This window comes from Anas platyrhynchos, chromosome 22 (assembly GCF_047663525.1).
Source record: "Anas platyrhynchos isolate ZD024472 breed Pekin duck chromosome 22, IASCAAS_PekinDuck_T2T, whole genome shotgun sequence".
Taxonomy (NCBI): Eukaryota; Metazoa; Chordata; class Aves; order Anseriformes; family Anatidae; genus Anas; species Anas platyrhynchos.
In genome coordinates, this window is record NC_092608.1 from 6,914,689 (window position 1) to 6,942,038 (window position 27,350).

Genomic DNA, 27,350 nt, shown 5'->3' on the forward strand with positions numbered 1-27,350 from the left:
AAGGAAAAAAAAAAAACCCTCTTGAGCAATTAAGCCTTTTCCAGAGCAGGACTGGGCCGGCATTGGGGTGGCTGTAACAGATGTCTCCATCCCTGTGTTCAAGAAGTCCACAGGCCAGGAGGCCACTATCCAGGTGGGACCCAACTCAGACAGACTAACCAGAAAGGCCAAGAAATGTGGAACCAGGAGCTCGCCCAGTGCCTCGTGGCATCCCAGCACATCAACAAGGGGGAGACCATTGAGTTCAACACCTAAGCAAACCATCAACATCATCATCCAAATTGCCTCCTACCTAACCCCAGGCTGGGAGGCATGAGGAATGCTGCTCTGCATAGGTGCTACTCGGGCACTGAGGGGTTTGGGGGAACAGAAGGGTGCTGTGATTCTTTGCCATGGGCAACACAACCCCTTATACAGGCTTCAGAGAGCTGAGCTGTGCTCTGGGTGTTGAAAAGAGGAGGGGATGGAAGGCAGCATAGGCAGGGTCACCCTTGGTCACCTGTGATGCCACAAAGCATTGTCACTTGTGGATGCCCACGACTTGAAGGCAAGTGATTTGAGTTTACAAAACTTGCTTACAGCAGGGTGGGCAGATGCCCTCAGGATGCCCTCTGGGTGCAGGATGCGCACTCGGTGCCGAACTGCCTGCAGTTGATGCCCAAGACCCTGCTGGTCCTGCTGAGCAAGCGAGCTCTCCTGCCCCATTCCCCAGGCATTTGGGGTGAGCACCCCAAATACACCCCACCCCCTGACGACATTCCCAACCCCCCCAGCTTGTTTAAATCTCGTTAAGGGCTCTGCCCCCCTCTCAGGGGAGCCAACGATTTGGGGAGTTATGGCGAAGGCACCGAGTGCTCGTCCAAGCCACTGCTTTCGGCTCACGCCTTTTAGGACTTAAGGCCAGGGTGTCAAGTGGATTTTTAGCCTTAACTCTGAATTTCATGGCTTTTGTCACTTCAAATCAGACCCCTAATGCTATTTAAACAGTTGGCTTTTTGAAGCTGGTAAGGTGTTGGGGAGGCTGGAGCGGGGATGGTGGGGCGGGGGGGGGTTGTGTTGGTGGTTCCTGAGCTTTCTTAGCAGCCCCCGGGGATGCTCCCCTGCCTGCAGGGACAGGGAAAACACATTGCCTTCTTCAGGGAGAGAGGGATGGGGAAAACCCCCCAAGGATAGCCCATAGCTCCATCTGCTTCCCCTTAGCAGCTCAGGCTGGAGCTCATTGGCAGCTCAATGCACCTCGTTAGGGACCTCGTTAGGCGAGGCCAGAGTGAGCATGGTATTTCTTGGATGGAGCCCAGCTGCATTCTTCCTTTTTCTGGTGGGAGATCTCACACCCAACAGGCTGAAGCAAGGCAGAAGGGGAAGAGGAGGCAGCACCGAGCTGTTCATCCGCTGGGGGGAATGAGCGAGTGGGAGAGGCTGCAAGGGAGAGCCCCACAGCAATGCCCACGCTCCTCTCCGTGCCCCAAGCAGGGATGTGCCTGCAGCTGAAAACAGTGAGAGGTGAGCCATGGCCATAATAAGGCAATTGCTGTGCTAATTGTAAGTTTATTATTATTATTACTAATTTTTTTGAAACTTTTAACTCACTAAAGGTTGTAACAGCCCAGCATCAGCTGCCTTCAGTCCTCCACTTTGGGGCTTGGGATGAAAAGGGGAAAAGATCAGAGGAGGAGAGAAAATCCGCAGAGAGCCCAACTTCAGCTCCTTTCCCACAGCACAGATGGAAGCCCCAAACAGCAAGAAGGGGATGGGATTTGAATGTTGGCCCTGTTCAACAAACAAACCACACTTTTGAAAGGCTGCAGCTAGTGGCTGTACTCCCCAGCCCCTCCAAAAATGCTACCAGCTCCTGCAAAGTTATGGAGAGTCTTCTAATATTTAGCATTTTTGTGCTAAAGCCCCAGGTCCTGGAGTCATGAGAATACAGCAGGATGTCAGCCTCCAGCTAGAGTAAATAAAGTGTGGATTCCCATTGCTTGGGCCAGCCCAGGGAAGCCGAATAATGTGACCCTTTAGGGCCAGAGGAAAATCATGGAAAGCACATAGAGGGACATGGAGGCAGAGTGCTGGAGGCTGGGGATCAGCCTGGTCCCACCTGTTGCTCCAGGGTCCTGCTTGTGCCATCCACCAAAGAGCTCCAGCTGGGGAAAAGGAGGCAAAAAATAATCCCTACCACAGCACTACATTTGATTTTGGTTAGTAAATGATCCCAGCAGTTCACTTCCCATCAATTTTGTATGGCCACGCTGCCCACCAAGCCACTTGGACCCGTGGGGCAGAGCCCCAGGCCGCTCAGCAGCCTCCATCCTGGGTCATCTGAGGCCAACCCCTCCCCAGTCTCCCAAATACTTCTCCCGCAGGGCACATCGGCCAGAGCTCTGCGGCCTCGGTGAGGCTCATCCCCATCCCGGCATTCCCCAGTTTACCCCAGGGAAGGCTCGTCTGGGAGCCTGAATTATTTTGGAGCCAGCCTGCTTGAGAAGAGGAACAGGTGAAGGAGGCCGGCAGAGCCCGGGGAAGGCCCCCCAGGAGATAAATTACTCGCTGCCTTCTGACGGCCTCGAGGTTGGCTCGGATAAACCAGGCGTATGACAGCAGCGGGAAACCGCAGCAAAGTTGGCCTGGGGCAGCTCGGGATTAAGAGGAAACTTCGGCATCCGCCAAGCCTCCCGGCCTCTCCCCGCCAGCTGCCTCCCAGAGCTTTCCCCCCGGATCCTGCCCTGACCTCCCGTCCCCTCCACTCCCGGGGGCTCAGCACCAGCCACGCATCCCCTGCCAGCACCGTGCTGCGTGCCAAACATCCCCCCCCGTCCCCCCCCCACATCCCAGCATTTGGGTGTTTAAAATGTATCAGCGGTGCCATCGCGGCTGCTGTTTTTCATCCTTCAGCGATAAGGCATCTGCGTGTACACAGCACCCAGAAAATTACTTACAAATAGCAGCTTCCTCCTGCAGATCCCCCCCCCCTCACACCAATTATTAATATTATCACAGAGGCAGACCTGCTCGGGTGCTGTTTTCATTTAAGATATTTTTCCCCGTTCCTTTTTTTTTGTGAGTGTGTTTGTGGTTTTTTTTTTTTTTTTTGATTCTACACCCCACATTGTGATCGCCGATTGGAGATCACAAACCTGACATTTCGGTGCCTGCTTTGCAGTGCCAGGCGGGCAAAACTGCCGGCGACAATCGATTCTCCCTGCATCGTCTACCGGTGCCATCCAAAACATTTAATCAACGCAAGATCAACCCTTCCGGCAGCTCTCGTTCGCTTTATTATTATTATTATTATCATCATCATTCTTTTTCCCCAGCCTCTGAAAATATGCAATGCCCTGAAATGGGGCCTGTGGCACGAGCATTTTTGGGGGAAGAAAGAAAATATGCCTGGAAGGCGTGGGGGTGAGCCAGGGAGGGTGGGTGGGTGGCTGTGTCAGCCCAAAAAGTAAGGGTGACGGCCCTGTGCCCATCCAAAAGTGCATGGCAGGGACTGGGGGGGGGGGGGTGTAGGCACCAGAGAGGTTGGGGCTCTGGGCTCCCAGAGAGAGCTGCTGGGACAAAGTGTCCCTGAGCATCCCCGCAGGCTGGTCCTCAGCCGCTGGGGTGAGGTCTCTGCTGCCGGTGGCTGGAATCTCACCGGGGAATTGCCCAAAGGGAATCCTACAGGGACGGTGGCGAACTGAACCCCCGTGCTGCATTTATGGTGAGCTCCTCGTTCACAGCCACCTCTCAGCCCCCTTCCTGCAGGTAATCCCCTCCTGTCCCGCGGGTGTGGAGATGTGCGGACCCATTTGGCAGATCGGGGATGCTGAGGCAGCAGGAGGGAGCTGGGGAAACAACAGCCCCCCCAGACCCCTCTGCTAACTCACTGCAATCAGCAAACGGGCCATGGGGTCCCCAGCCCTCAGCTCTAGCCGCCAAAGTGACGCCTGGCCCCGAAGAATGCGTCCCCCCCGTCCCCACGCGCCGTGCCCTAATCCGGGGGATGTCTGCAGACAGCTGCGCCTGCCCCAGCGGCCTGACATCACCGGCCAGCTATGAAAGCACTGCCTTGGCAAAGGGCTCCTTCTCCAAGGGTTTCCAGGGGAGGGGGGCCAGGGACGCCCACTCTGCTCTTAACCCTCTGCTAGCAGAGCGGGAACATTCGCCTGTCGCTTGCTGTGCTCTGGTCCTCCAGATGCAGCTGGGTGACAGTGGTATAGCTGCGGACGGTTCCCACTTGCAGCAAGGGGATGGGATGTCAGTCACAAAGTCCTTGCAAACGTGCCCCACCCCCCCAGATCTGTCTGCTCAGGGTTTTCTCTGGAGCCATCAATCAGTGCGGGGACATGATCGTGTTTTACAGTCAGGGCTGCTCGTGAAACCCAAGCTCAGCGCAGCAGCCCCAGCTTTGCTCGGAGGAAAATCATAGCTGTGGCTTTCAACCCTTGCAATGGGTGCTTGGAGCAGCTCTGCAGTAGCCCCAGCTTTTTGGATTTCTCCTCTCCATCCTCAGCTTCTGGTGTGGGTCAGGTATAGCCCAGGCATTGTTCAGTCAGTGCTGCACACAAGCAGGTGACATGCGAAGAAACACGGCTGTGCCTTCCTGTACTATTTACAGCCCAGACTTGCTAAAAACAAGGCTGCACAAAACACAGCCAGGTCTGCATGTGCTCCCCTCCCCATGCTGCTGCTCGGATGCACACAGGCACTATTCTGTGGCATGCACACAGGGAGAGAGGCAGGTGAAGTTTTGCTACTCGTGGTTCCTTTCTGCCCTCCATCCCTCTACAACACAAGCAGCCTTTAGGCAAGTCTTTGGAAACACAGTTCTTTGTCAGATTTCTATCAGCAATGTCATTATTAATAAGCTAAAACCAAAGCAGTGCTCAGGCAGGGTAGCATTGGCTCCAGAAAGTTTACCCCGGGGTGCCAGCCTCTGTGCACCCCCCCACCACCACCCCCAGAAGCCTGCTCCCAGTGTGATGCTGCTCTCTGGGAATCGCTCCAGTGGCTTCAGTTGTGCTTGTTCAGGAACAAAGCAGGGTGACAAGGAACTGGGTTGAGGAGAACTTGGGAAGCACTTGCAGCCCAGCCAGCCAGGCTGAGTGGAAATGAAAGGTTGGACTAGATGATCGTGGAGGTCTTCTCCAACCCGAATAATTCTATGAAATCTGCTCTCTGAAGCTTGCAAATGAAAAATAGAAAGGACAGGGGGATGCATGCAAGTGGAGAATGTTTTTTGGATCCCTGTGAATGTTTTGGGACCACTACACGCTGGGTGCCTCCTGCAATTCTACCGTCTTTTCTGCACCAGGTGTTCACTGTCACGTAGCACCAAGCAGCTACAGGGAGCAGAAGTGGAGCCTGAAGACCAGAGTGTGCTTTCAAGCAGCACCAGCCAGAAAACAGCAAGGCTGCTTGATTCATGGGACCCAAGTGACCCTTGGCAGTGCCTATGGAAATGCAGAGGAGCTGCACATGTTCAGCTCTTCCACTATTCACACGCTTTGGGAAGGAGCCAGGGCAGCTGCTGTGATGTCAGGTGTCCACACGGCTCCACATCCACGGTCCACCACAATTATGACTGACCACATCCATCACCCACCATGCCCATCATGCACCACGTCCATCTGGGCTTTGCTGGTGTCCTTGGGACAAGCAGGGGGTGCAATGATTAGCTACATCAAATGAGTTGCTCACAGGGCAGAGCTGCGATGCTCTGAGGTATGAGGTCTCTGCATTCACAACCAGGACTTGCTGGCAAATGCTGCATTATAAATGAAGAAATTTGCTGGTGAAGAAATCGAGGAGATGAGATGAAAGCTCTTTCTACGCTATCAAAAATAGGAACCGTCTGGTTAAACCAGGGTTTGTCAAGAAGCTGGCTCCAGGACTGTGCAGCCTTGCTGGGGACTTGCATAGCCATGGCTCTGCAGCCTGGAGAGGTGAGGGGGGTGGTGGTAATCAGTGAGATTGCCCCCAGATGGCCCAGAATGGCAGCAAGAAGGGGTCTGCCCCCTGCTCCTGGCTCAGCCACTGTGCGCTGTTGGATGTTTAGCCCTTGGAGGATTTCATGTTCCCTGTTAGAGACTGAATATGAAAGGAGAAAAGAAGGGAGGAGGCAAAATAGTTGTTTTTTTCTTCTACTTTGGCTACTAAATTGGGAACTGCTGGCCTGTTTGCACAGCTCCAGTCCCATCAGTGTGTGTTGAGCTCCTCAGAGGACATCAGTGCCCACCGAATCCCTGGATCCCAATTAAGATTGATCTATGCCAGCAGCTCAGAGACCTGCTCCTGAAGCCCGGAGCTCCCTGAGCATCCTTGCACATTGGGCAATACCTTTGTGGCGCTGATTTACTGCAGCCCAGGCTGCGGGGAAGGTGATAATTCCTCGCCAACACCTGCATTTGCTGCCTCCCCCACTTGTCATCTCCTTTTAACCGCAGCCGATAACTTGTCACAGGCTCCTGACGGCGTTTCAGCCCTGCACTGGGCAATGTGGCCAGCAGCTGTGTATGGGAAAGGGCTCATCTTTCTGCTCCAGCCAGGGAGGACCCGGCCATAACCTCCCCACTAAGGCTCTGGCACCACTTCAGACCCTGCCTCCTGCCCTGGGTGGGTGAAGCCAGCTGCGACGCTTTCTCACAGCCTGGGAAAATAGCTCAGGGCTTGGCTTTTCCCTCAGAGCCCTGAAATTCGAGTGGCCAGCGCTGCTGCTGCCCTTCCCCATCCCTCTCCCCTTCTCTTTCCCTCATCTTTTCTCACCCGAAACTACACAGCTCTTGTTTTGAAATTAAGCGTTCTTCCTCCCTCATTAGGGGCTGGATCAGGCATCCCGTACCTTATGAGGGGTCTCAGTGCTGTACACATCCCTCACCTGCCTTCCCCCCAAATATTAACCTATTCCTTCACCACCCCGTTATTTTTTGAGACCGCAATTCCAACCATTCCAAGATGTTCCTTAAAATCCCGCTCTCCTTTTCCACGTGGCTGTGACTGCCACAGGGCAAATGTTCCTCAGGATCCTCCTCAGCAGCCCCCAGGCAAAGAGCCCACATCCACGAACCTCTGAGACCTCCCAGTTGATTAAGCCCATCAACGCCTTGCATTTTGCTGTTCTCCCATGATGGATTAAATTGCTCCTTATCCCTGGTCTCTAGACGAGGAAATGAGGTGCAAAGAGATCTCATAGCTTTCAGAGCATGGTCTGGGGTTTGCTGAACAAGAAACTTCCACAACCCAGGACCACTGTTTCAGTGAGTGTGTGCCTGTTTTACCACCTAGAGCCCCCAAAACACATCACGGATGATGATTTCTGTGGTTGCAGCATGAGTTTGTGGTGCTCAGACGAGTGCAAAGCCACCTTCTGCTTTTCAGCAGGGAGCCGAGGGACAAGCAGGGCTGCTGTTTTCAAGCTGGCTCCTACAGCTTTGTGCATTTGTACTTCTGCAAAATGCTGATGACTCACAGTGGTAGTGCTTCCCACCCATTCTGCAGCACGAGGTGTCTTAGTGTGGAGACAGCATAAATCCCTGCCCAGGGTAAAGTAGCATCAAGAAAAGGGCATACCACCAGTGCGGGTGGTTAGACAGAGGATACACCTCCAGTGGTTTGTGTGGGAAGGAAATATTTGTCTTAACAACAAGTTTTACTATTAATGCACATCGGCTTCCTCTGCTTTTCTCCTTGTTTGTTCTACAGGAGGACAGGGCTGGTCGAATCCCTCCAGGTCCCCCTTGGTCCCTAGCAGAGGCTGCTGGCAGCAGCTTTGGGTGCGCATCTTGGCTGCCTCCTACAGATGATTTGGGTCAGCAATTTGTCACAACTCCCCCACTCATCGTGTTTCAATGATGGGAAAGATGCACAGATGTGAAAGCTCAGTCCTGTGGCGTTGATTCGAGGTCAGATTGACAACCATACGGAGCGTGATTTTTGATGCAGGTTCAGCCACAGCTGAGAGCCATTAGCCCAGTGCTGAGACCCATCACGATCAATAAATTTGGTGGTGGGGACAGAAATGGGCAGGAAAATTCCCAGACCGGGAAATCCAACCTTTGAGACAAAGCCTGAGCTCAGAGATCCCAGTGCAAGCCTCCGTCCACATTTGCCAACCATCACTCAAACCAAAACCACTTGAAGTTTGGCCAAAACCTCATGCGCAAGAGGCCCACAGATGCTGCAGCAAAGCTGGTTTCAGCTCTGCCTCCTCCTCGGTGCAGTTAGATGAGTTGTGAGGGTTTGGGGAAGATGAGCTCTGGTGCCCTTTCCCCCAAAAGCAGTATGCCAGCGCTTCCAAACTGCCCAAAGTGCCCTGCCTCTCACCTCTGGCAGCGCTCCCAAAGGCAGGGCTGATTTCCCCTTCTCCAGGCTGCTGCAATCGGAGGCAGCTTTTAGCAGCTGTGTTGTGCTGCAGGGACTGGTGCTGTGATGCTCTCACCAGCTCCCTCATCTGCCCCGACACAAATTTATTTATTAACCTCTTGCACGCGTTCCCTGTTCTCTCCCCTTGCCTTGTCCATTTGTCTGTCGGATGCTGGGGATGGCCCCGGGGGTAGGATGAGCAGATACCGGGATGGCACAGAAAAGCAAAGCCCACGAGCAGCTCATGCTGTGTCTGCTCCACTTCTCCCATTGCCCTGCCACTGGGTGGGAGGGATGTTCTGCCCAGTGGGAACCTCAGTGAAGGTCACATCCCTTCCCCTTGCAGACAGCCAGAGCCCAGGTTAGAAAAGGGCAATTGTGGGCAGAGCTCAGGCTGCGCTCATGGCTTGCAGGGTCAGAGCAAAAGGTTCTGTTCCCAGAACAGCTTTGGGCTGGGAGAGCCTCGGATGGGGTGGGGGACATTTCTTGCTGACACCACACAGGATGGTGGGCAGAAAGAGCCTGGTCAGCTGTGGCTTTCTCCCACTGAGTCTTGGTTGCCCGCATTTGGGAATGACTGGTTGCCCAGTTTGGAGCCAGTTTGGGAACGAGCTCCCCAACACAGAGAAGAGAGGATGCAGCTCCCATGGGGACAGCACGACCTTTGGGCAAGTTTACTCCTAACTGAGAGACCTTGGGGACCCCTATCCTCCTTTATTTCCACAAACTTCATTTCAGGAAGGCTCCCGGAGCTGAAGGAAGTCACAAACCAGGCCATCTAAGACGGAGTGTGATGCAGCAGGAACGCGACAAGCAAAAACAGAACAGCACAGCTGGAGCCCTGAGAATTAATCAGAGGGGGGGGGGGCAGCAAAACGGGCAAGCAAGAAATGCATCTCTAACCTTGATTAAATTAGAAGGCTCTCCAACTAACACAAGCACCCCTCAGTAAGCAAGGACGTGGGGGCCGACGAAGTGGATGGGAAGCAAGCTGACAAGTGATGGGGATGCTGGCAGGGAGGTAGGGTGGCTGCAAAAGTTTAGAAAGGAGAAAAATGGGAGCATAGAGACACGTGAGTGTCAGCAACAACCTGAGCTTGACCGAGATGTTGATTTGAACTCAGCAGCTGGGGTTGAACAAGAGGGAACCACGTTTTGCTGCTCCCTCCCTGCTGTCTCCACCAGCAGTCCCCTTCTCCCCAGGCTCCTTAAGCCCTCCTGGCAAATGTTCCCAGCCAAATTCACAGCCATCATTTCACTTCACCGTACCATGCAGAGGTGCTCAGCACCTTACTAAAGCGGTGAAACCCCTCACTCTTTTTCCTCACCCCTCCCTCCTTGCTCCCTCATTAAGCTGTGTGTCTCATTTAATTCATTTGGATGAAAACTACGGGGCCAGCTCTGGGGTAGTGATCTGGCTGAAGGAGCTGGGGATGCATCAGTGTAAAGGGATGCAAGAACAGAACCCAAAGTCTCTTCTCCTTCCATCTGGGGAGCCTTTACCGCCCACACCCAGATGTGAGAAATGACATGAAGTTGCTGGGACCTTTGTCTCTCCTTTGCAGAGACAAGGCCACCAAGGCACTCCATCCACTCATGTCCATCCCTCTGCCTCCCCTCCCTTCTTGCTTCTGCATCCTCTGCATTTTTCTGCTGGCTACTTAAAAACAGTTGTGTCTTTTTCTTTCTTTCTTTCTTTCTTTCTTTCTTTCTTTCTTTCTTTCTTTCTTTCTTTCTTTCTTTCTTTCTTTCTTTCTTTCTTTCTTTCTTTCTTTCTTTCTTTCTTTCTTTCTTTCTTTCTTTCTTTCTTTCTTTCTTTCTTTCTTTCTTTCTTTCTTTCTTTCTTTCTTTCTTTCTTTCTTTCTTTCTTTCTTTCTTTCTTTCTTTCTTTCTTTCTTTCTTTCTTTCTTTCTTTCTTTCTTTCTTTCTTTCTTTCTTTCTTTCTTTCTTTCTTTCTTTCTTTCTTTCTTTTTCTTTTCTTCCTTCAGTGCATGGCAAACCAGGAGGCAGAGCAAGTTTTTTCACACCCCTCCCCACCTCCGCTATGCCAGCGAATTTCCAATTTTCAGCTAATATCAAGGTCATGACAGAAAGCGCAGAGGCCCTGGTAGGACATAATGGCAGAAGAATTGTAAATGTTGCTTTTAGTGAATGCAGAATGAGGAAGGGCCAAGGAGGGGAAATTTTCCATTCAGTGCCGGCCTCTGAAAAGCGAATACATTTTCTCCTCCAGTGTGTCGCATTAGATTTCCAGAGGTGCTCGGCACCAGGTACATGTCATTAGTAACAGTTTGCGTGGTAATGAATCCTTTTATTTCTCTTCCACACAGCTCATGAATACATAAAGAGGCTGGTTTTAGTCGCATCTGGTTCAGCTGCAGGAGCCTCACATAACTTAATTTCTCAGCCTCTTCTGTACGGTGGAAAACGCAGCTGGGGCCAGCCTTAAAGGCACAGGGTTTTCAATAAATGAAGTAAATTCTGGTCTCAGAGGTGAGGATTTTCTTGGGGGTGGCTTTGGGCTTGCTGGTGGTTGCCCTAGGGATGGGGCTCCCTTTGTTTAACATGGACAAGGAGGTGTGCTCAAGCTGGATCATGAGTTTGAGTGTTTGGGGCAACATCAGGGAGATCTTTCAGGAACAGGCAATGGACCAGAGCAGCCTGTTGTGTGCCTCACAGGGAACGGCATCCTCCTGGGGCTCATTTTTCTTCACGTCATCTCTCCAGAACCAGCAATGCAGATGCAGATGCTCTTTCCTGCCAGCACAGTGCCAGCAGGATAGCTGTGCTTTCTCCTTCTGAAGTTTTATCTTTCTTAATTACAGTTAATTGCTCTGTAATTTTAATAATAATAATAATAAAAACTCTCATGCGTTTGGCTCTCTGTGCCCACCTGCTGGCTCCCAAGCCCTCCTGCAGGAGGTGCTGAGCAGTAACAGCAAGAAGTGGCTGCGAGGGATGAAAACTTCCCTTATCCAACAGAGATGCCCATGAAGCACGACAGGAGAACAAATTAAGCCCAAACCTCATCAAGCACCATCTGAAACCAGACCTGCTCAATGCCCAGAACTCCCTCCCACTGCTGCTAGATGGCAACTGAAGCTCTAGAGCAAGGCTCCCTCTCTAATGACGTACAACCCGCAGTTTGGAGAGACTCTTGGAGATCAGATGCTGAGAAGATGTTAGACATGGATCCACAGGATGTGGATCTACGATGGGAGTGAGCTTAAGCCACCATGAGTTCAAGCTATTCACGGAAGGTGAAGGTTTCAGAAGAACATGGCTGTAGACAGCATTATATAGCTCCCAAGGCAGAAGTGGTCCTGTAGAGCAAATCCCAGTAGCTGGGGGGCTCTGTATGAATAATGAAGTGAAACCCATCATCATCTCCTGGGGTTGTTACAGCTCATGGGCTCTGCAGGGTGAGGCTGGGCCTCTGGCTGAGCTCGTTGTGCCTGAAATGGGAAGACAAGAACACAGCTGAGGCCCAGGACCTTCCCCCCTGGGACAGCTTTCTGGATACCTGCGTCACTCAGCTGGTACCAGATCCAACACTGGGCTCTGAAAACACCTTGGGAGGATTTAAAACCGAGACCTCTGTGAAGAGGTCAGGCTGAGATGTAGGATGGGTGTGCAAAATCCAGGTGGGCGACGGCAGCCTTGAGTGACAGAGATGGACAACACCTGGAGCTGAACACAAGCCTGCTTTTCCTAAATCCCAGCCACAGGGAGCAGCTGAACCTCTGTCAGCAGAGATGCATCTTGGCTCCTTTTGGATTAAAAGGCAAGTGACAATAGTCGTGTAAACTATTCTCATGCTTCTGAGCACAGGCTGGGGAGGTTTGCCTTCCTGAGCACTTTTCGTTCCCCTGCTACGTGAGGGTGGGTACGCTCCCTCTGCAGGCACAGGGCTTGGCAAAGAGGGAAATGTGGTTTTAGGGATGGTTCTCTAAAAGGAGAGAGGCGGGAAGGGAGGGTCTTTATCTCTGAAAATTTGTTCTGTTTGGGACCTCAAGCTGAACCTGAATGCCACCAGCCCTCAGTCTGCTGGAACCTCAATGCCACCAGGCCTCAGGGCTGCTGGGACCCTGGGCTTTGCCCAACGGAGCCCTTGCAGGTGATGCCCTGGTGCCCTGGTGCTGGGCAGTACAACAAGTGGCTTCAGCTGCTGTACAAGCACTTGTCCTTACCAAATTAACAACGATTTCTAACTGAACTAAAATAAATGTTTGTTCATAAATATAAATTTTTATTTATATAATATTTATGAACAAATAAATATTTGTTCATATTAATATATTAAATTAATATTTAATAATATTAAATATTAAATATAAATGTTTGTTCATAAATATAAAGTGTTGCTAGATTTTCTCAGAGAAGAGAGGAAATTTCAAAGAATATGTTAGCAAAAAATGAAATTGTTTTTAATGGGATAAGACATCATTTCCTGGCAATCCCTTTATCCTCTGCCAGGCTGCTCCTGCTGCAGGTAACTGGACTTTGACACTTCTCAATAAACAATTCCCGGATCTTCCTTATTTGTGCACACTCAGAACACCGAATGCCATAATTACCTTGAGAACAGCTTTAAAGTCTTCCTAAATTTGGTGAAATACCCTGCTCAGAGGATTAAGGGGCTGTGTGGTCTCAGAGAGCACCAACACACGTTCTGCGATGTGAGCAGCCACAGGGATGCTTCCCTCCAAGGGCATTAACATCTCTGAAGTCTCCAACATTATTATTTTTTTTTATCATGAGCTCATCTGAATTTACCAATGGGTGTGGCTTTTTTCTTACCCTTCCTGACTTGTAGACATGCTGAATGCAGATCACAGAGTGTGATTATTTCGTTAAGAAACCTTCCACTGTCATGTTTTTGCGGGTAAAGTCTTGGACACATGAACAAATGTCAACTCACCTTTAAGCAACAAAGACTGGAGATACCACAGCCAGCTTCCCATTCCCTGTATGGCTGCTATAGGCAGGGACACAGTTTTGGAGAGACAGAGGGATAGAAATTGGTCCTACTACGGAGGCAGGACCACCTCTGTACTCAAGGTTTCTCAGGAATATTTTCCGCTGCACAACCACACACAAAAAGCCGCAAACATTTTAATTCAAAGAGCTGGTCGCGCCCACCATGAAGCCAAACATTATTTCCCCCACACCAAGCCTCCATGCAAATGGTTTTAAATTCGGCCAAATTTTAAATTCAGGCTGCACAACAAAGAAGGGAAGAGGAGAACTCCCGGCCTCATCCTGCTTGGGCAGTTTGCTGCTGATATCCACAATAGGTCAGACAAAATGTGTCTCCACCAGTTGTGTGCTGCGGCAAAGGCTGCACGAGCTAATTTCAAGGCACCGCTGATCTGTGCTGAACTGATGGGGTGGATTTTTGAGCACAGGATTGGCTTTTCACTCCTCCCTGGCCAATGTGCAGAACCATTGGGCTCACGGCAATGACGGGTGCCTGTATGTTGCGGGACGCAAAGTCATTTCTGAAGGACTCTGCTCCTTTTCTCTGCTCCAGACCAAAAAGTTTGTATTCTATGTTCACCACCTGAAAATATTGAATTGTGTTCCAGATAACAATTTAATCCCAGCACACACCCACCTGGTAAAATATTCCCGTGACCCGTTTTATGAGGGGTTTAAAAAGGACCACTCCAGTGTAGGTCTGCCAAAGCACCGAAGAACTTCACGAATTTTCAGTGTAAGAAGAGGCACAGTTCATTCTCCCAACCCACTAATGACCTTTAATTTAAATAAATTCTAAATAAGACTGCAGGTTAGGCAGCAAACTGGGTGTGCTGGAGGATGAAGGGATGGCAGCATTTGCAGAAGTCATGGCCCCAGCCCCACTTTCCCTGAAACCCACCAGCAGAGCTTGGTTCAGGTGTGACAGGTTGCAAGAAGCTCCCAGCAAACTGCATCCCATGGGGGTTGGTTGCTTAAATCTCCACCAAAGCAACTCATCTTTAGGTCTTCAAGTGTGGCATTTTACCCCAAGTAACAGGCACTGCTTCTTTGCAGAGTGTGAGCTGGGCAGTGTCAGGACCCCTCTCACCCACCCTTCGCTCCCTTGCCAAACTTCCCTGCCGTCAGTAGGACCTGCATGGGCATGTGCATGGAGAATAATATCTCCAATTCACCTTGTATCTCTAGCTATCAAAAGAGAACATAATGGAAAAATAATTAAAAAATAAAAGAGAGGAATAAAAAAACATCATTTTAAGGGAGAAAGGGGGGGGGGGGGAAGGCAGGAGATCTGCAGAGCCAGTAGATAACCAGCAGATGTGATTTTTGCAGATAAGCGTAGTAATTTAGATAAATCTGGAGGCTTTAGAGCCTTTCGCTTGCGTTCCTTTTCTTTCTGTCTGATTTTTTTTTCAATTTTATCTCATAAGTCAAGAGGAGGGGGAGTGAGGAGGAGGGGGGGGAAGCTTAATCTTTGGGTAGTTTTTCTTTTCTTTTTAATGTGTTTTTCCCCAGAAGGTGGGATAATGTGAGCTGCTCTCCCCCCACGCGTATACACACACACGCACGCACATGCACACAGAAGCTGGGGCTATGTTTTTTAAAAGCGGCGGACAAAAATCAAAATATTTGAAAATGTATTTCATGGTAATTATGTCATATTTCATGGACTGATGCCACTACTGAAAGAGAGCCTGAATGCCTTAATTTGTATAGAAATTGTAATCATTTGTTCATTTCAAGGTGAAAATTGCATTTTTTAATTTAAATTGTATCCTGCATGATAGTCTATTATCTAGTAAAATTGTCTCCATGTCTGAATGCCTTATATGCAGCTGCAATGCTTGTTACAAATCCAGTTATATTCATAAAAGCTTTGTCGACGTCTCAGGAAATGTGAACAGTTTCTTGTGGGTTTCTTCTCTCTCTTTTTCTCTTTTTTCCACCTCTTCCCTCCCATTCTCATCCTCCCTCCCCTTCCCCCCTAACCCCCCCCCCCCTTTTTTTTTTTCCCAGTTGAAACAAGCCCATATCTGCTATTAATAATAATTAGCCTGGGTATACACAAAAGACAATTCTGTGTAGAATAGGGTGAGGAACATGCAGAAAGATTCCCCCTTCTTTATTTATTTCTGAGAGAGCACCTCAAGGTTGTGTATTGCTGGGGAGTAGGGGGCAAGAGACGAAAAAGGATGTGATAAACCAGCTCATGCTCCCCTGGGAACAGCAGGGCTGGGCCTGGGTGCAGCCCACCTCAGCACCCAGCACTCCTGGGAAAATGAGAGGAAAGTCAGCTTGGGTAGGAAATGATGGGAATACAGGCCCAGGAATGCATAGCTTTAGGAGGACTTAGTGCTGCTCGCTGCAGGAATGCAGGATGAGCTTGCGGGCTAGTGTAAATCAGCAAAACCAGTTAAAATTCTGGGCTGGTTTGTGCCTGGTGAGACTGTGGCCCGCCCGGGACAGGATATTAATTATATTAATCCTTAAAAAAGAAAGAAATGGGCCTCACAAGGAAATCCTTTTTCAGTCATTTAATTCCCTTTCATACACCTCTCCCTGCTCAGAATACCCTGATTTTATGCAGGTCCACAGCCCATTATAATAAACTTCTCTACACCTATTCCGAAAAGAAATTGCTCATAAAATGCTGCAGAGCTAAAGGCTGCTGAGCCAGATTTGATGGCACGGTCACTGTCTGGCAGTAGCTCTAAGCACCAGGACAAGCAACAACAGCTCTAAACATGGGTTGTGCGTGGGGACTGACCCCCGAGCTGGGCAAACAGCCCTGCAGGAGCGGGGGTGACTGAAGTGCACAGATTCTCTGCACTTCCCCAAAAAATCAAGCCCATGATGCCAATTTTTGGAACTGAGCTGAAATCATGAGCAAGTTTTAAAGATCTCAGTGAGGTGCTTGAAAGAGTAGGGACTGATCTTAAGCAAGGGAGACAGGCAGCGAGGTTTGTGGGCACACCTTCCCTACGTGTGCGCAGGGACGGTCCTAACTTGGGCTGCACCTGCACACTTTTATGGTCCCTGGGTCATACTCCTGTGTGCATTTTCACCTTAAATGCAAAAAAACAGGCAGAATACTATAAAAACGCCCCAAACTCTCACAGCACTCACACCCTGCACAGCTGGGCTTTCTGCCTCGCTTATCTCTAATCTTTACAACACCGCAGCTGAGATTTGGTGAGTGGTCAGCTGAGACACGAACAAGATTCAGACACTTAAAACAATGATCTCGTGTAAGTCACTTAACCTTTGTCTGTGTTTGTAAAACAGCATTTGAAACGATTACATTACAGCAGTGCTGGGAAAGGTAACACAATGGAAAAGAGGAGTTGAAAAAAAAGCTGGTTAAAACAACATTTTCTGAAACATTTTGTTTGTCTAAAAAGGATGTTTTACAAATTATTTTTAATTATTCCTTTTTTAATACAGAGAAATTAAGAAAAAAAAAAACACAGTTTATTTAGTTTTAGCTTAAAAAAAGTTTTAAATTCCAGGTTAGAAAGGCAAAAATATTTTTTTTCCTTTCCATGTTGTTCTTTCCTTTCCTTTCCTTTCCTTTCCTTTCCTTTCCTTTCCTTTCCTTTCCTTTCCTTTCCTTTCCTTTCCTTTCCTTTCCTTTCCTTTCCTTTCCTTTCCTTTCCTTTCCTTTCCTTTCCTTTCTTTCATATTTTTTTAAATGAGGACTAAATGGAAAAGTGGAAGCAATCTCAATATTAAAAGTATTTTTTTTTCCTCTTATTTCTTCTTGGAAAAATATTTGTGAAAATGTGAAGATGATGTAAATACTTCAAACTTTTTTTTTTTTTTTTTTTTTTTAATTCAAAAGAAAAGTTCTAATTACCCTGCCAAGCCCTCCCACCCTACAAAATCACTTAGCACTGACAGGTAGAGGTGCTGTGTGTTTGGGCTCACCTGGAGCCATGTCCTCCTGTGCCTTCCCCAGCTGCAGAGGGGTGACTGCAGCGGTCCAGGGGAATGTCCGTGCAGCACATACGTGCCCGGGTGTCCCAAGGTCTGACTCCACACAGACACGACACGGTGACCCCTGGGCGCCTCGCACTTGCCCGTCCCCAGCCTGCAGGATGCAGTGCACTTGCAAAAGTTAACAGCTGGTGTCAAATTGACTTGAATTTGATTTATCACCGGCTTATCAGCAGATTAAAGTTGATGACAGCTTAGAGCCATAATTGACTGGTGATACTTGTAGCTGGAGCTCTATCGGCCTAGAGCAGCTCCCTCGTGGGCCAGCTTGCACCCTTGATGTCTTTCAGAGGGCAATAGATAGGCTCTGGCAAGGCCTGGGAAATATCCTGTGTTCCTCAGATAAGGTTTGAGTCGTTAGGAGAGAGGACGAGGAGCTCAGGGAACAGTTGAGGGCAGTGTTGAAACGTTTGCAACTGCAGGGCCGGCAGCAACAGCGCCTGGACGTGACCAGTGCTGGAGCAAAGCTGCTTCTGGGAGGGCTGGTGGGGAGGCACAAAGCTCTTACCTTCCAGTGGCAGCTCAGTGCAGATGTTAAAAAAGGGCTGTGGCTAGATATGATGTCGTTTTAGGGCTCCTAGGAAATGACAGTCACCTGCTCTTCGCACTGCCCATACAAATCCCTGTGTGAACACCGTGCGGCCCACTGAGCCCCTGCCAAAACGAGCCGGCTGCTGGGTGAACTGCAGCAGTGAGAGTGCATCTAGGGTGGAAAGGGTCTTTTGGTGTGGATAAAAGTAGCACACCTGGGATATAGCTCCCCTGGGATGCAGCTAAGAAGCTGGTGCTAGCATCCCTGCTCCGGCTGTTAAAATTTAGTATGGTTCTTTCCCAAAGGTGGCCTTGTCGTTTCTCATGTCATCACACACAAAAAAAGAGATTTTCTGACATCACAGCACCTTTGCCATCATGCATGAGTTTTTTCTCCATTCGTGCTCCCAGGGCTTGGCAGAGCCCACCACAGCCCCCAGCCCACTGCCCTGCTGCAAACCAAGCCCACCACAAAGCCACCTCCTGGGGTGGCTGGCCCCAGGCTGGCGTGTCCCCTTACATGCTTGATGGGAAGGAAGGCAGTGGCCAGGGTTTGAAGCCCACCCAACCTGGAGGGAGCTTTGCTGTGTGCTAAGAACAGCTTCGGAGTCCCCTGGGAAGGCAGAGGACACCGCACAACTTCAGTGAAGATTTCTGCCCAAATCCAGGGCTCTGGGCTCAGTGTTTCCTCAAAGACAGCACCAAGGGGAGCAGGATATTTTTAAGACAGGATCTCAGCAACTGACTCTGCAGCTAGCTGCATGTGGCAGTGTGCACAAGGTGAAGGATGGTGCTGCTGGCAGTGTTTGCAAACACAACGGCCCCTGTGCCTCCACTGATTCGTCTTGTGCTGGTGCAAGACTCCAGCCAGGCAGATTGCTGCCTCTTTTGCTCACAAGAGACATGAGCAGCATCCCATCACACGTTTAGTATGTTGTCTAACACCGATCTCAGCTGGGCTGGGGAAGGCAGTCAGCTCCCACTGCCCCTTTGTGGATTGATCCCTCTGCTGAAAAGCAACGAGAAAAAAAAAAAAAAAAAAAAAAAAAAAAAAAAAAAAAAGTCAGCACCTAATTACCCTGGTTTCTGTGTGCACATATTGGTCCAGCACCACTTGGATGAGGATCAACTTATTTTACAGAGAGCCAAAACATCTTCAGATGGAAATTGCTTTTGAATTCAGTGCTTTGTTTAAAGGCGAAATGCTTTATTACCAATTGCTGAAGCCCCAAGCCATGTATTGCTCCATAGAGTTTCAAAATATTTTTCCGCTTGTCGATGCTGTGCTTTGCCCTCTAACGAAAGCCAGGTGCCTGCAGAGCTGGAGTTAATGTGGCAGCCTGGTCCCAGCCCAGCCCACACTGCCTGCCTGCCTCTGCCCCTGCAATCAGTTGCTGAAAATGAATGCATAAAGAAATGGTTGCATTTAGAACAGGCCAGGTAATTGTCCTTCCCTTGTGAAAAGTCACAGTGAAATTAAATGTTTCATTTATTTGTGTAGTTTTTCTGCATTTTCATTAAGGAACAAAGCCCATAATTTTGCCTTTTTTAGCAAAAAGATGTGTAATTTGTGTGTGGGTAATTATTTGTGATTTACCACCTTTTCTCCTTGTTCCTGGCATGCTGCAGAATGAGTTAAGCAAACAAGCCACCTAAAGACACTTTTAATTTTTTTTTTTTTTTTTTTTAATGTATAACAGTTATGCCTGAGTTACAGAGAGACACCTACAGGCAGCAGGTAGTTAAAGCAAATACCAGTTTCTCTTTCTACTATACTACTCCATATAGCTGAATAAATTATGGTGCGATTATATATATACACACGCACGCACGCAGGCACACACGCACACACACTCACACGCAGGCTTACACATGGAGCAAAATGGCTATGAGTCAAACACAGAAGCAACATATTCGCAGTTACTAGGAATAAGGAATGTCCTATAGTGCTATGTAGATATTCCCCAGGTGGGTATATGGAGGTGTTAAGGATGACGGGTTAGAAGCATTAAATACACAAAGTCTCTGAGCAACAGGAGCCAATCTGCTGAGCTACTGGACACAGTGAGGAAATGTCCATTCGGTGGTCTCAGGATGGTGTTGAGAGGTGAAGGAGGGGTGCGGGGAGGTACAAGAAACCCACTCGGCGGTTCTGCATTCCCCCAAGGCTGTCAGTTCTCATCTGCAGGCACGAAGAAATGTCGACCTGAGAGAACGGCTCTGGAGCGCATCACGTCACTTGGTGGCTTCTTTGTGCGAGGTGCGTGACTGGTTTTGGATCCCTAGGCACCCTCGGAGTCACCAGTGGGTGAGTGTCTGCTCAGTCCCTGTTTGGTCTGCTTCGAGCGACCACGGCCGCACATTCTTCAGGGTCCCGCTGTCCATCGCTTGCTTGCCTGTTGTCGATTGCTGCTCTTCCATGCTCGGTTTTGTTTCGCCTTCACGGCACCTCCCTCTGTTCTGTCCCACCCTACCCCCTGAGTTTGTTTCTTTCAGCAGAACTGAGGTTGGCAATCCATAAAACAAAACAAAACAAAAAATACTTTGACTTTCATACATGAATGTACCTTAAAACAAAACAAAGAAACCAAAAAAATCCTCAAATCAAACCCATCCCACCCCAAAGATTCTGGAATGTATTTTGAAAACACACGATAGGCAAATTTCTACATTTTGCCCTTCCCACCCCCTTTTTTTTTTATTATTTTTTTTTTAACTAGCACGGTACTCACTGTGGTTTTAGTATAAAAAAATGTCAACTTTCTATAAACATACAGCACATGACCAAATTTCCAACTAATGTACAAAGTGCGACCACAAGGGAAAGGTCAGAGAATAGCTATTTGCACTAGCATGGGGCGTTTTTCATATTCCTCTAAGAACTCTATTTACAGCAGTGCCCGGGTGTCCATGGACTTTCTGGTGAAGCTAAGTGGCAAGCAGGTTTCTGCAGTGCTCCCTCTTTTTAAGACATTTTACTTGCAGGGTCCTGTACTGGGCTCTGAGCTCTGAAGTCCTGCTCAAGAACACACTTGCTGCTAGGACGGACTGTCCGCTCTTCGAGGATGCTTGGGAGGTGGGCTACGCGCATGGGTATGCACAACTGGAAAATAGGACAGTGGAAGGGAGAGGAGAGCTGACAGGTTTTTGCTAGTGGCAGTTGCGGACAAGCAATTCTCATAACAAACTGAAGCTTTCCTTCCAGTTTAGCAGGCAGCTAGGAATGCATTTGGTCAGAAATTTCAGTGTAAAGGACCAGGGATACAAGAAGGGATTACAAACATCCAGGGCAGGTACAGGGCCAGCAGTCACTGGCTGCAGGCTCTGCTTCCTGGTGGCAAGGAGACGCATGGGGCTGTAGACTTGAAGGTGCTCTGAGACCAGCGATGACCAGCATTTGGCCTCGTTAATATTATTTGTGGTAAAGAAGAAAATCGTGTGCTCTGTTGTTTTAGCAGTCAGCTCAGAATGATGCTGACACGCAGGAGCAAATTCAAACAGGTGTTTCAGGCATTAATCCCTAGGCTGGTGTCCACCACAGACACCCTTGCTCTCAATCCCCCAGTTCAGCTGTGACAGTCACGGAAGGTGATTGTTCTTGGGAATGACATTTAAGCCAGGATTGGATTTCAAAAGGGATTTCTCTCTCAGATCATCTCTAAAGCATTAAGAAGATGGAACGGCATCTTTTGTTGCTTTCCAAGATCCCAAACTGGCACAAAGCAGGGAGATGCTCGAGGTAATGTGACTGGTCCCTTCATTTTTGGCTCTTCAGTCACCTCAAGGAAATCAGTGCCTTACCTGTTCATCCAGCTGTAGCTGCAAGATACTAGCCTGAGAAAGGAAGCAAAGAATGCAAGCTACAAGTGCTCCAAAGCTTTGTGACCCAGGGGAAGTCTCTTGCAACTAGGGAAGATTTATGTGTGATACAGCCAGACAAGCAGAGGCTGAACCAGGGTCTCTGCAGGATAAATGACAGTAACGCAGCCTGCAGTTGTCACCCTCTCAGCTCCTGCACAGCCACATGCAGGTGAGTGCGAGGCAGAACGGCCAAGCTGATGTATTAACACACTTCCAGGAATGTAGAGCAGGCTCTGTCACACCCATACAGCAGAGCTGATCAAAGCCACATGTGGATCTGATAGGATGCTGAGCAACATAAGAAACAAAACTCTGCTTTGGTCCCAACAGGTACTTGCCCACATGGCTCAAAAGAAAGCGCCTTGGTCGTTCATGATAAATGATGTTGGGGCAAGGCAGGGGACAGTTCCCCAGAAAAAATGTTGTTTCAGCTGCAAAAACAAGAGCAGATTATTTGGAAAGAATGGAAGAAACAGCAGTAACAGAACAGGGCATGGCAGAAGTGTCTCCTTTAACAACCAGGCCCTAGGAACATATGCTAGACCAGAACTCATCTGACCATGTGGTCCCGTTATCTCCAGTGGGCAGAAGCAGGTATTTGTTATCCTTTAGGATGATTCCTAAGTAGACATATAAAATAGTAAGCAGACTGTAGATGACTCTGTGTACTGCCTGTTGCCATGGGACTTTACAAATCGGCCACTGGCTGGCACAGATTCTGTGGATCAAGATGGTTGTCTCAGGGGCGGTTGTCTCAGGGGCAGCTTTCCTCATTGTCTCCAGGTCAAATTTCAGGGTGTTCTTGAAGCAAGCCCTCTGGATACAGGGAGATGAGGGAAAAAAAGCCTATATATATATTTGAGATCTGCTTAAGAATCGTCAAGGATCATTACCACATGCAGAAGGGAAACTAAAACCCCATGTGGTTCATGACTTAGCAATAACTTCTTATTGTGGGTTTCTTTTATCTGAGCAGTGTGATGAGCAGAATTGTGAGCTGATACAAAAGCAAGAGCACTGGCTTCTACAGAAAAAATGGGGTGATAAATCCAGAAAACAAGATCTAGCTTAGAGAGGGAGAGTCTCCAGCACCAAAATGAAAAGCAGAGGGAAGGAGCTGAGAGATCACATTGTACAGAAGAGGATGCAAAATGAGAGGGATGAGGGAAGAGCAGGGAGGATGGACAAGGGCAAGCATTTCTCCTGGTAGCTGGAGGATACAAAATGCCATCGGTAAGGTAAACAGTACTTTCTTCTGCAGTACAAACAGGTGCAATGCTGTGGGCAGAGAGCGCGTTTTGTTCCTAGATGCTGTTAAAGACTCTTCAGGCCATCTCCCCTCTGACTCCACATCCATATCCATTCCCCAGGGACAGGCAGCTGCAGGACAGCACCTTCAGAAGAAGCACCATTTTCTTTCAGGTGGCCCTTTCCTTGTAGAAGAACACAGTTTTGCACACTGACCCCTGCAAGCAGGCAGCTAACAAACCTCTTTGACTCTTCCCTCTCCTGTCTTTGCTTTCATGGCAAACTTCTCTCCCACTGAGTGAAAGAAGGGCCGTGACAGTCCTCATCCTTCTCGACTGGATGGGCAAAAGCTCCAACATACTCAGCTGTATCCAATGTCCTTCCTCTGTGCATGCAAGGCCAGAGTTTGCTATCACATCTGCAGCTGCTATCCGAAGCCCATGTCTTTTCAGTGATAATCAGGTCTAACTTGGTCCCTAAGAGGAAATGTAAATGTTGCTTGTGCCCGTGCCCATAATCTCCAGTCCTCATGCAGCAATTTACATTTACATTTTCCAAAGGTCCCAGGCTGGACAGACTTACATCCTGCCCCTGCTTAGCAGCAATCTGGCCTGCCTTGGCCCTGCTTTGGGAAGCCATCAGTGAGAATAGAAGGGTAGAGTGGGGTGGGGAAATCTGCTGTCTCTTTAATTTATGTTTATGATTTTTGTTTGTTTGTTTGTTTTTAAACAAGTTCGTATATTTGGTCCATAGGCCTTCTGTGGTCCCTATTACATCATCCTTAACGATCAGCTTGGTTATTCCTTCGTATACAACATTCACCAAATTTACACCAATGGAAAGAAAAGGAAACAAAATGAAACATTTCTTTTTTTTTTTTTTACAAAGAAAAAAAAGATCAATTTGGCTTTGACTATGCCAGCTACCTAGATCAATGGAAAGTCCTTAAGTGTGGGCAAAATGCCATGGCCAGGTAGGTTAGAGGGAGGGCATGAACTCAGGGTTAATAAATGTACCCAACCCATTGTCTCTGGCCACAGAAGTCAGGTCATTGAGGCCAGGCTTGCCTCTGAGTGCTCTGGGAGGAGCTGGATACTTGGAGACCCCTCCCCATCGTTTCTGTCTCCTTCACAGCTCAATTTGGTGCGAGGTGGAAGGGAATTGGGAAGGAGTAGGGTCCGGGTACAGGCAGATCTCTGGAAGGCTGGTGGTGTTTTCTCCAGTGGTACCAAGTTGCTGGAGTGGGTTGTTGGCACAGTCGGACTCTTCAGTAAGCTTGGCCTGTCTCTACTGGTAGGAGACCCAGAACAGCTGAATGTTCTCCCAGCTTCATCCTACGCTGTGTGGACAGGCTCACGTTCTTGGCCAAATAATCAACAGCAGCTGAAGTGGGGGAGGGAGGGGAAGGAGGGCGAGAAAACAGCACAACATGAGGATTAGCTTTTTGTGGAAATGAAGCATTTGACATCAAAGGATGTGTAACCAATAGACCTTGCAGACTGACTCTTAGAAGAGAGGCCTAATTCAGTGGTTGTCCCAGGCACAAGGGCCCTGTTATACTCCTAGGAAAGAGTGAAAACAGTCTTGCTAGAAAAAAAAGACAGGGTTAAGCACTGCTGTGGAGTGCAGTGTGATGCTGCAGTCCCTCAAATCTCTCCATGGACCTACCGAAAAGAGCTAAAATTCTACTTCTACTATGGAAAATGGTGTTTCCAGAGGAGCTGCCTGAAGACGGGCCTGATCAGAAAGCCAGCAGGATCAGACCTCCAACTTCACCTCCCTGTGCCACCTGCAAATCCATGCCCTGCATGCAATGGTGCCAGCGTAAATGGCTGCAAAGATTTCAGTGGGACCTCCCCAGTCTGGATGGGGCTTGAATCTGACTCACCCACTGCATGCTGACTCATCTCCATGAGCTCTATCGCCTGCTTTCGTCCCTTCTTCCTACAGGAAACTGCTTTGTCTTGGTGAGAAATGCAGCCACAGCTCCTGAGGCAGTGCGTGAATCCGCGTCCCAGCTCGCCTGCCTGCCCCGTGGTCTGAGGGGGATGAGGAGCAGGGCAGGATGGTGACATTGCTCATTAGCTGAGCTTCAGTCAAAGTCTCTCCCTTTCACTAGCTTTAATGTCTCAAATTAGATTAATAAGGAGCTGGCAGGAGATGTACAATCAGTGCCAATGAGTAAACAAATTTCAGCCATCAACGTCTTGTCAGATGCCTGCCCCAGAGGAGGTCCCTTCTAGACACAAATTCTTATTAGAGTTGTCATATCTATTAGAATTCCTTTCACGCTTCTGCGTTCCAGCACCGGCATCATTAACACAGCTCCGGCCTTTGGGAACCACAAGGACCACATTAATCTGGCATCTCTGCTCCTCACCGGCTGGGATAGCACAGGCTGGCATGCTGGAAGCAAGCAGGCTCATCTCAGGGTAGATTATATGAAAGCACCGCTTCTACTGGTAGCAGGGTCCTTTCAGATCTGAGTTGGGCACTTGGGGATGGCATGCTGGCTGGTGCTCCCCATGGACTGGGATCCTGGAGTAGCTTGTCTCAAGCACTGGTCTCTATCAAGTTGTGTGATGGTGTCTCCAGCTTCAGGGAGATTCCTAGGATTAGAGTCTGGGAAAGACCCTATGCTATGGCTCTTGTCCAGACCTTATCAGTTTAGTCCCCTGATATTTCAGGTCATGACATTAAATAATGACTTTGAGAAGCTGTATGTAAAGAGGGAATTCACTCCTCAGGCATGTGTGTGTGGTTGTGCCTCTTTTCTTGCTGGTGCCTGTGCTCTGGGTGAATTTGAATGCATACTTGGGAAAGGAGGGAGAGCAAGGTGAATGGCTGGAGCTGTTCATACTGCTCTTGGCTGTACCCAGCAAAATGGAAATTTGATGGCAACCCTATCCTCCTGAAAAAAAAAAAAAAAAAAAAAAGGAAAAAAAAAACCACACCCACTATCAACTCTCAATACTGCTTTTTGTTCCTAAATTCCTGTGGGAAGAGTTAAAAGGCACCAGGGCATCCCACACCAGAAGTCAAAGTTATGTTTTGTTGGTTTAATACAGGGGAAGCCAAAAAAGGTTTAGATTTTTTTTTTTTTTTTTTTTTTTTTTTGCCACATCACAGAATGAAGAAATACATAGTTTGAACTTAGCATCAATAAATAATGCCTTTATGGGGGTCATCTCACACTGATCAGCATTCAAAGAGAAGCAGTGAAGAATTAAACCTGGAAGGAGTTAGAAGTATCTGCTAAATTCAAGATGCACCGAGAAAGACAAGAAAAAAAATTCTTATATGAAGGTCAACTTCATGTAAGTGCCTGCTCTAGCAGGACTAATTAGCAATGAAAACTGTTTCCTCAAATAGAGGTTATTATAAATGGAGCTCATTATAGGAAATGTTTGTAGTGAAGCAGACATATATTGCCTGAATTTACCTGTACCTATAAATACCTATACATAAACATGCACACATGGAGAATTCGCTGCTTAACATAGATCCCATGTTAGAACAGCTACAGTTGCTTTGTGCTGCAGCTGCCGTGCAAATTCTTAGCAGCTTTATGTGTAAAACTTGCAGTCATGCTGGGTGTGACTCCAGTTCCCTGCACTGCAGAGCAGCAGCATTTTAGTGCGTGGTGGTTTCTCACCTACCTTCCTCGTTTGAGCATGAAGCCTTCATGACTAGCTACCTTGAGGTCTGTGGGCATGGGACACATCTGGACTAATTCTGTTGACCACGCAAGGTTTGCTGTTAGCCTGGGATTTTTAGCTCCTGTGATTACTAACAGGAAAATACTGCTCAAAACCGAGCCCAGTGGGCTCTATGCTGGACTTCTAAATTGAAAAGAGGGAGCTGTGTGACAGAAAGCAGGAAAGGGAGGCAAACAGAACAACTTAAATAGGGCTGGGTGAGTAGCTCTTCATGAACACAAGGAGAGGCCCAAGTAAAATTCCTGCAGCAACCAAGACAAACCCTTCTTTCTCTTTCCCTCTCCTTTGCTGGTTGTTCTCTCTCAGAAAACGTAGATCGTCCTCCTTATTTTATTTTTTACACACATGGGTGTGACTAACGTCTTGCCTAAGGGAATCTTTATTGGAAATACATGGTATTGGAATTTGTTTAAGATTTTTATCAATAGCACGTGTGTCCAGCCTCACATTCAGAAGCGAGGGGAAGGTCAAGGGGTCACAGATCAAACTCCCGAAAAACAAAAAAAGGAGGGGTGGGGGGAAGCTACTATTGATCCCGTCTGCCGCCACAGCCGGTTCTCATTTAGCTGTAGAAGTTAAAGACATTAAAGGGCTGTGACGGAGAGGGGAATAAAAAGCCACAGCCAAATGGAAAGAAAGGTCACTGAGGACAAGCTATGGGCAAGCAGGAGT

The 27,350-nt window shown here is 48.6% G+C and overlaps 1 protein-coding gene and 1 long non-coding RNA gene across 11 annotated transcripts in view; one reads left to right on the forward strand and one right to left on the reverse strand.

The window, feature by feature from the left end:
• The first annotated feature begins 837 nt into the window (after nt 1-837).
• On the forward strand, nt 838-3,324 carry LOC113839731 (uncharacterized). 2 transcript variants are annotated; one of them, XR_011804688.1, is made up of 3 exons: nt 838-1,004; nt 1,342-1,503; nt 1,596-3,324. It is a non-coding gene; the product is annotated as an uncharacterized lncRNA (long non-coding RNA). The 2 variants fall into 2 exon arrangements; XR_003492327.3 differs by lacking the exon at nt 838-1,004 and having other exon boundaries at nt 1,072-1,503.
• Nucleotides 3,325-19,522: 16,198 nt separating this feature from the next.
• PAX7 (paired box 7) overlaps nt 19,523-27,350 on the reverse strand; it is a 102,859-nt gene continuing 95,031 nt past the window's right edge. For 6 of the 9 annotated variants that reach the window (XM_072026708.1, XM_072026710.1, XM_072026706.1 and 3 more), the window contains one exon: nt 19,523-24,342. In XM_072026708.1, the coding sequence (XP_071882809.1) occupies nt 24,227-24,342 (116 nt within the window). In that variant the 3' untranslated portion in view covers nt 19,523-24,226. 9 annotated transcript variants of the gene reach the window in all.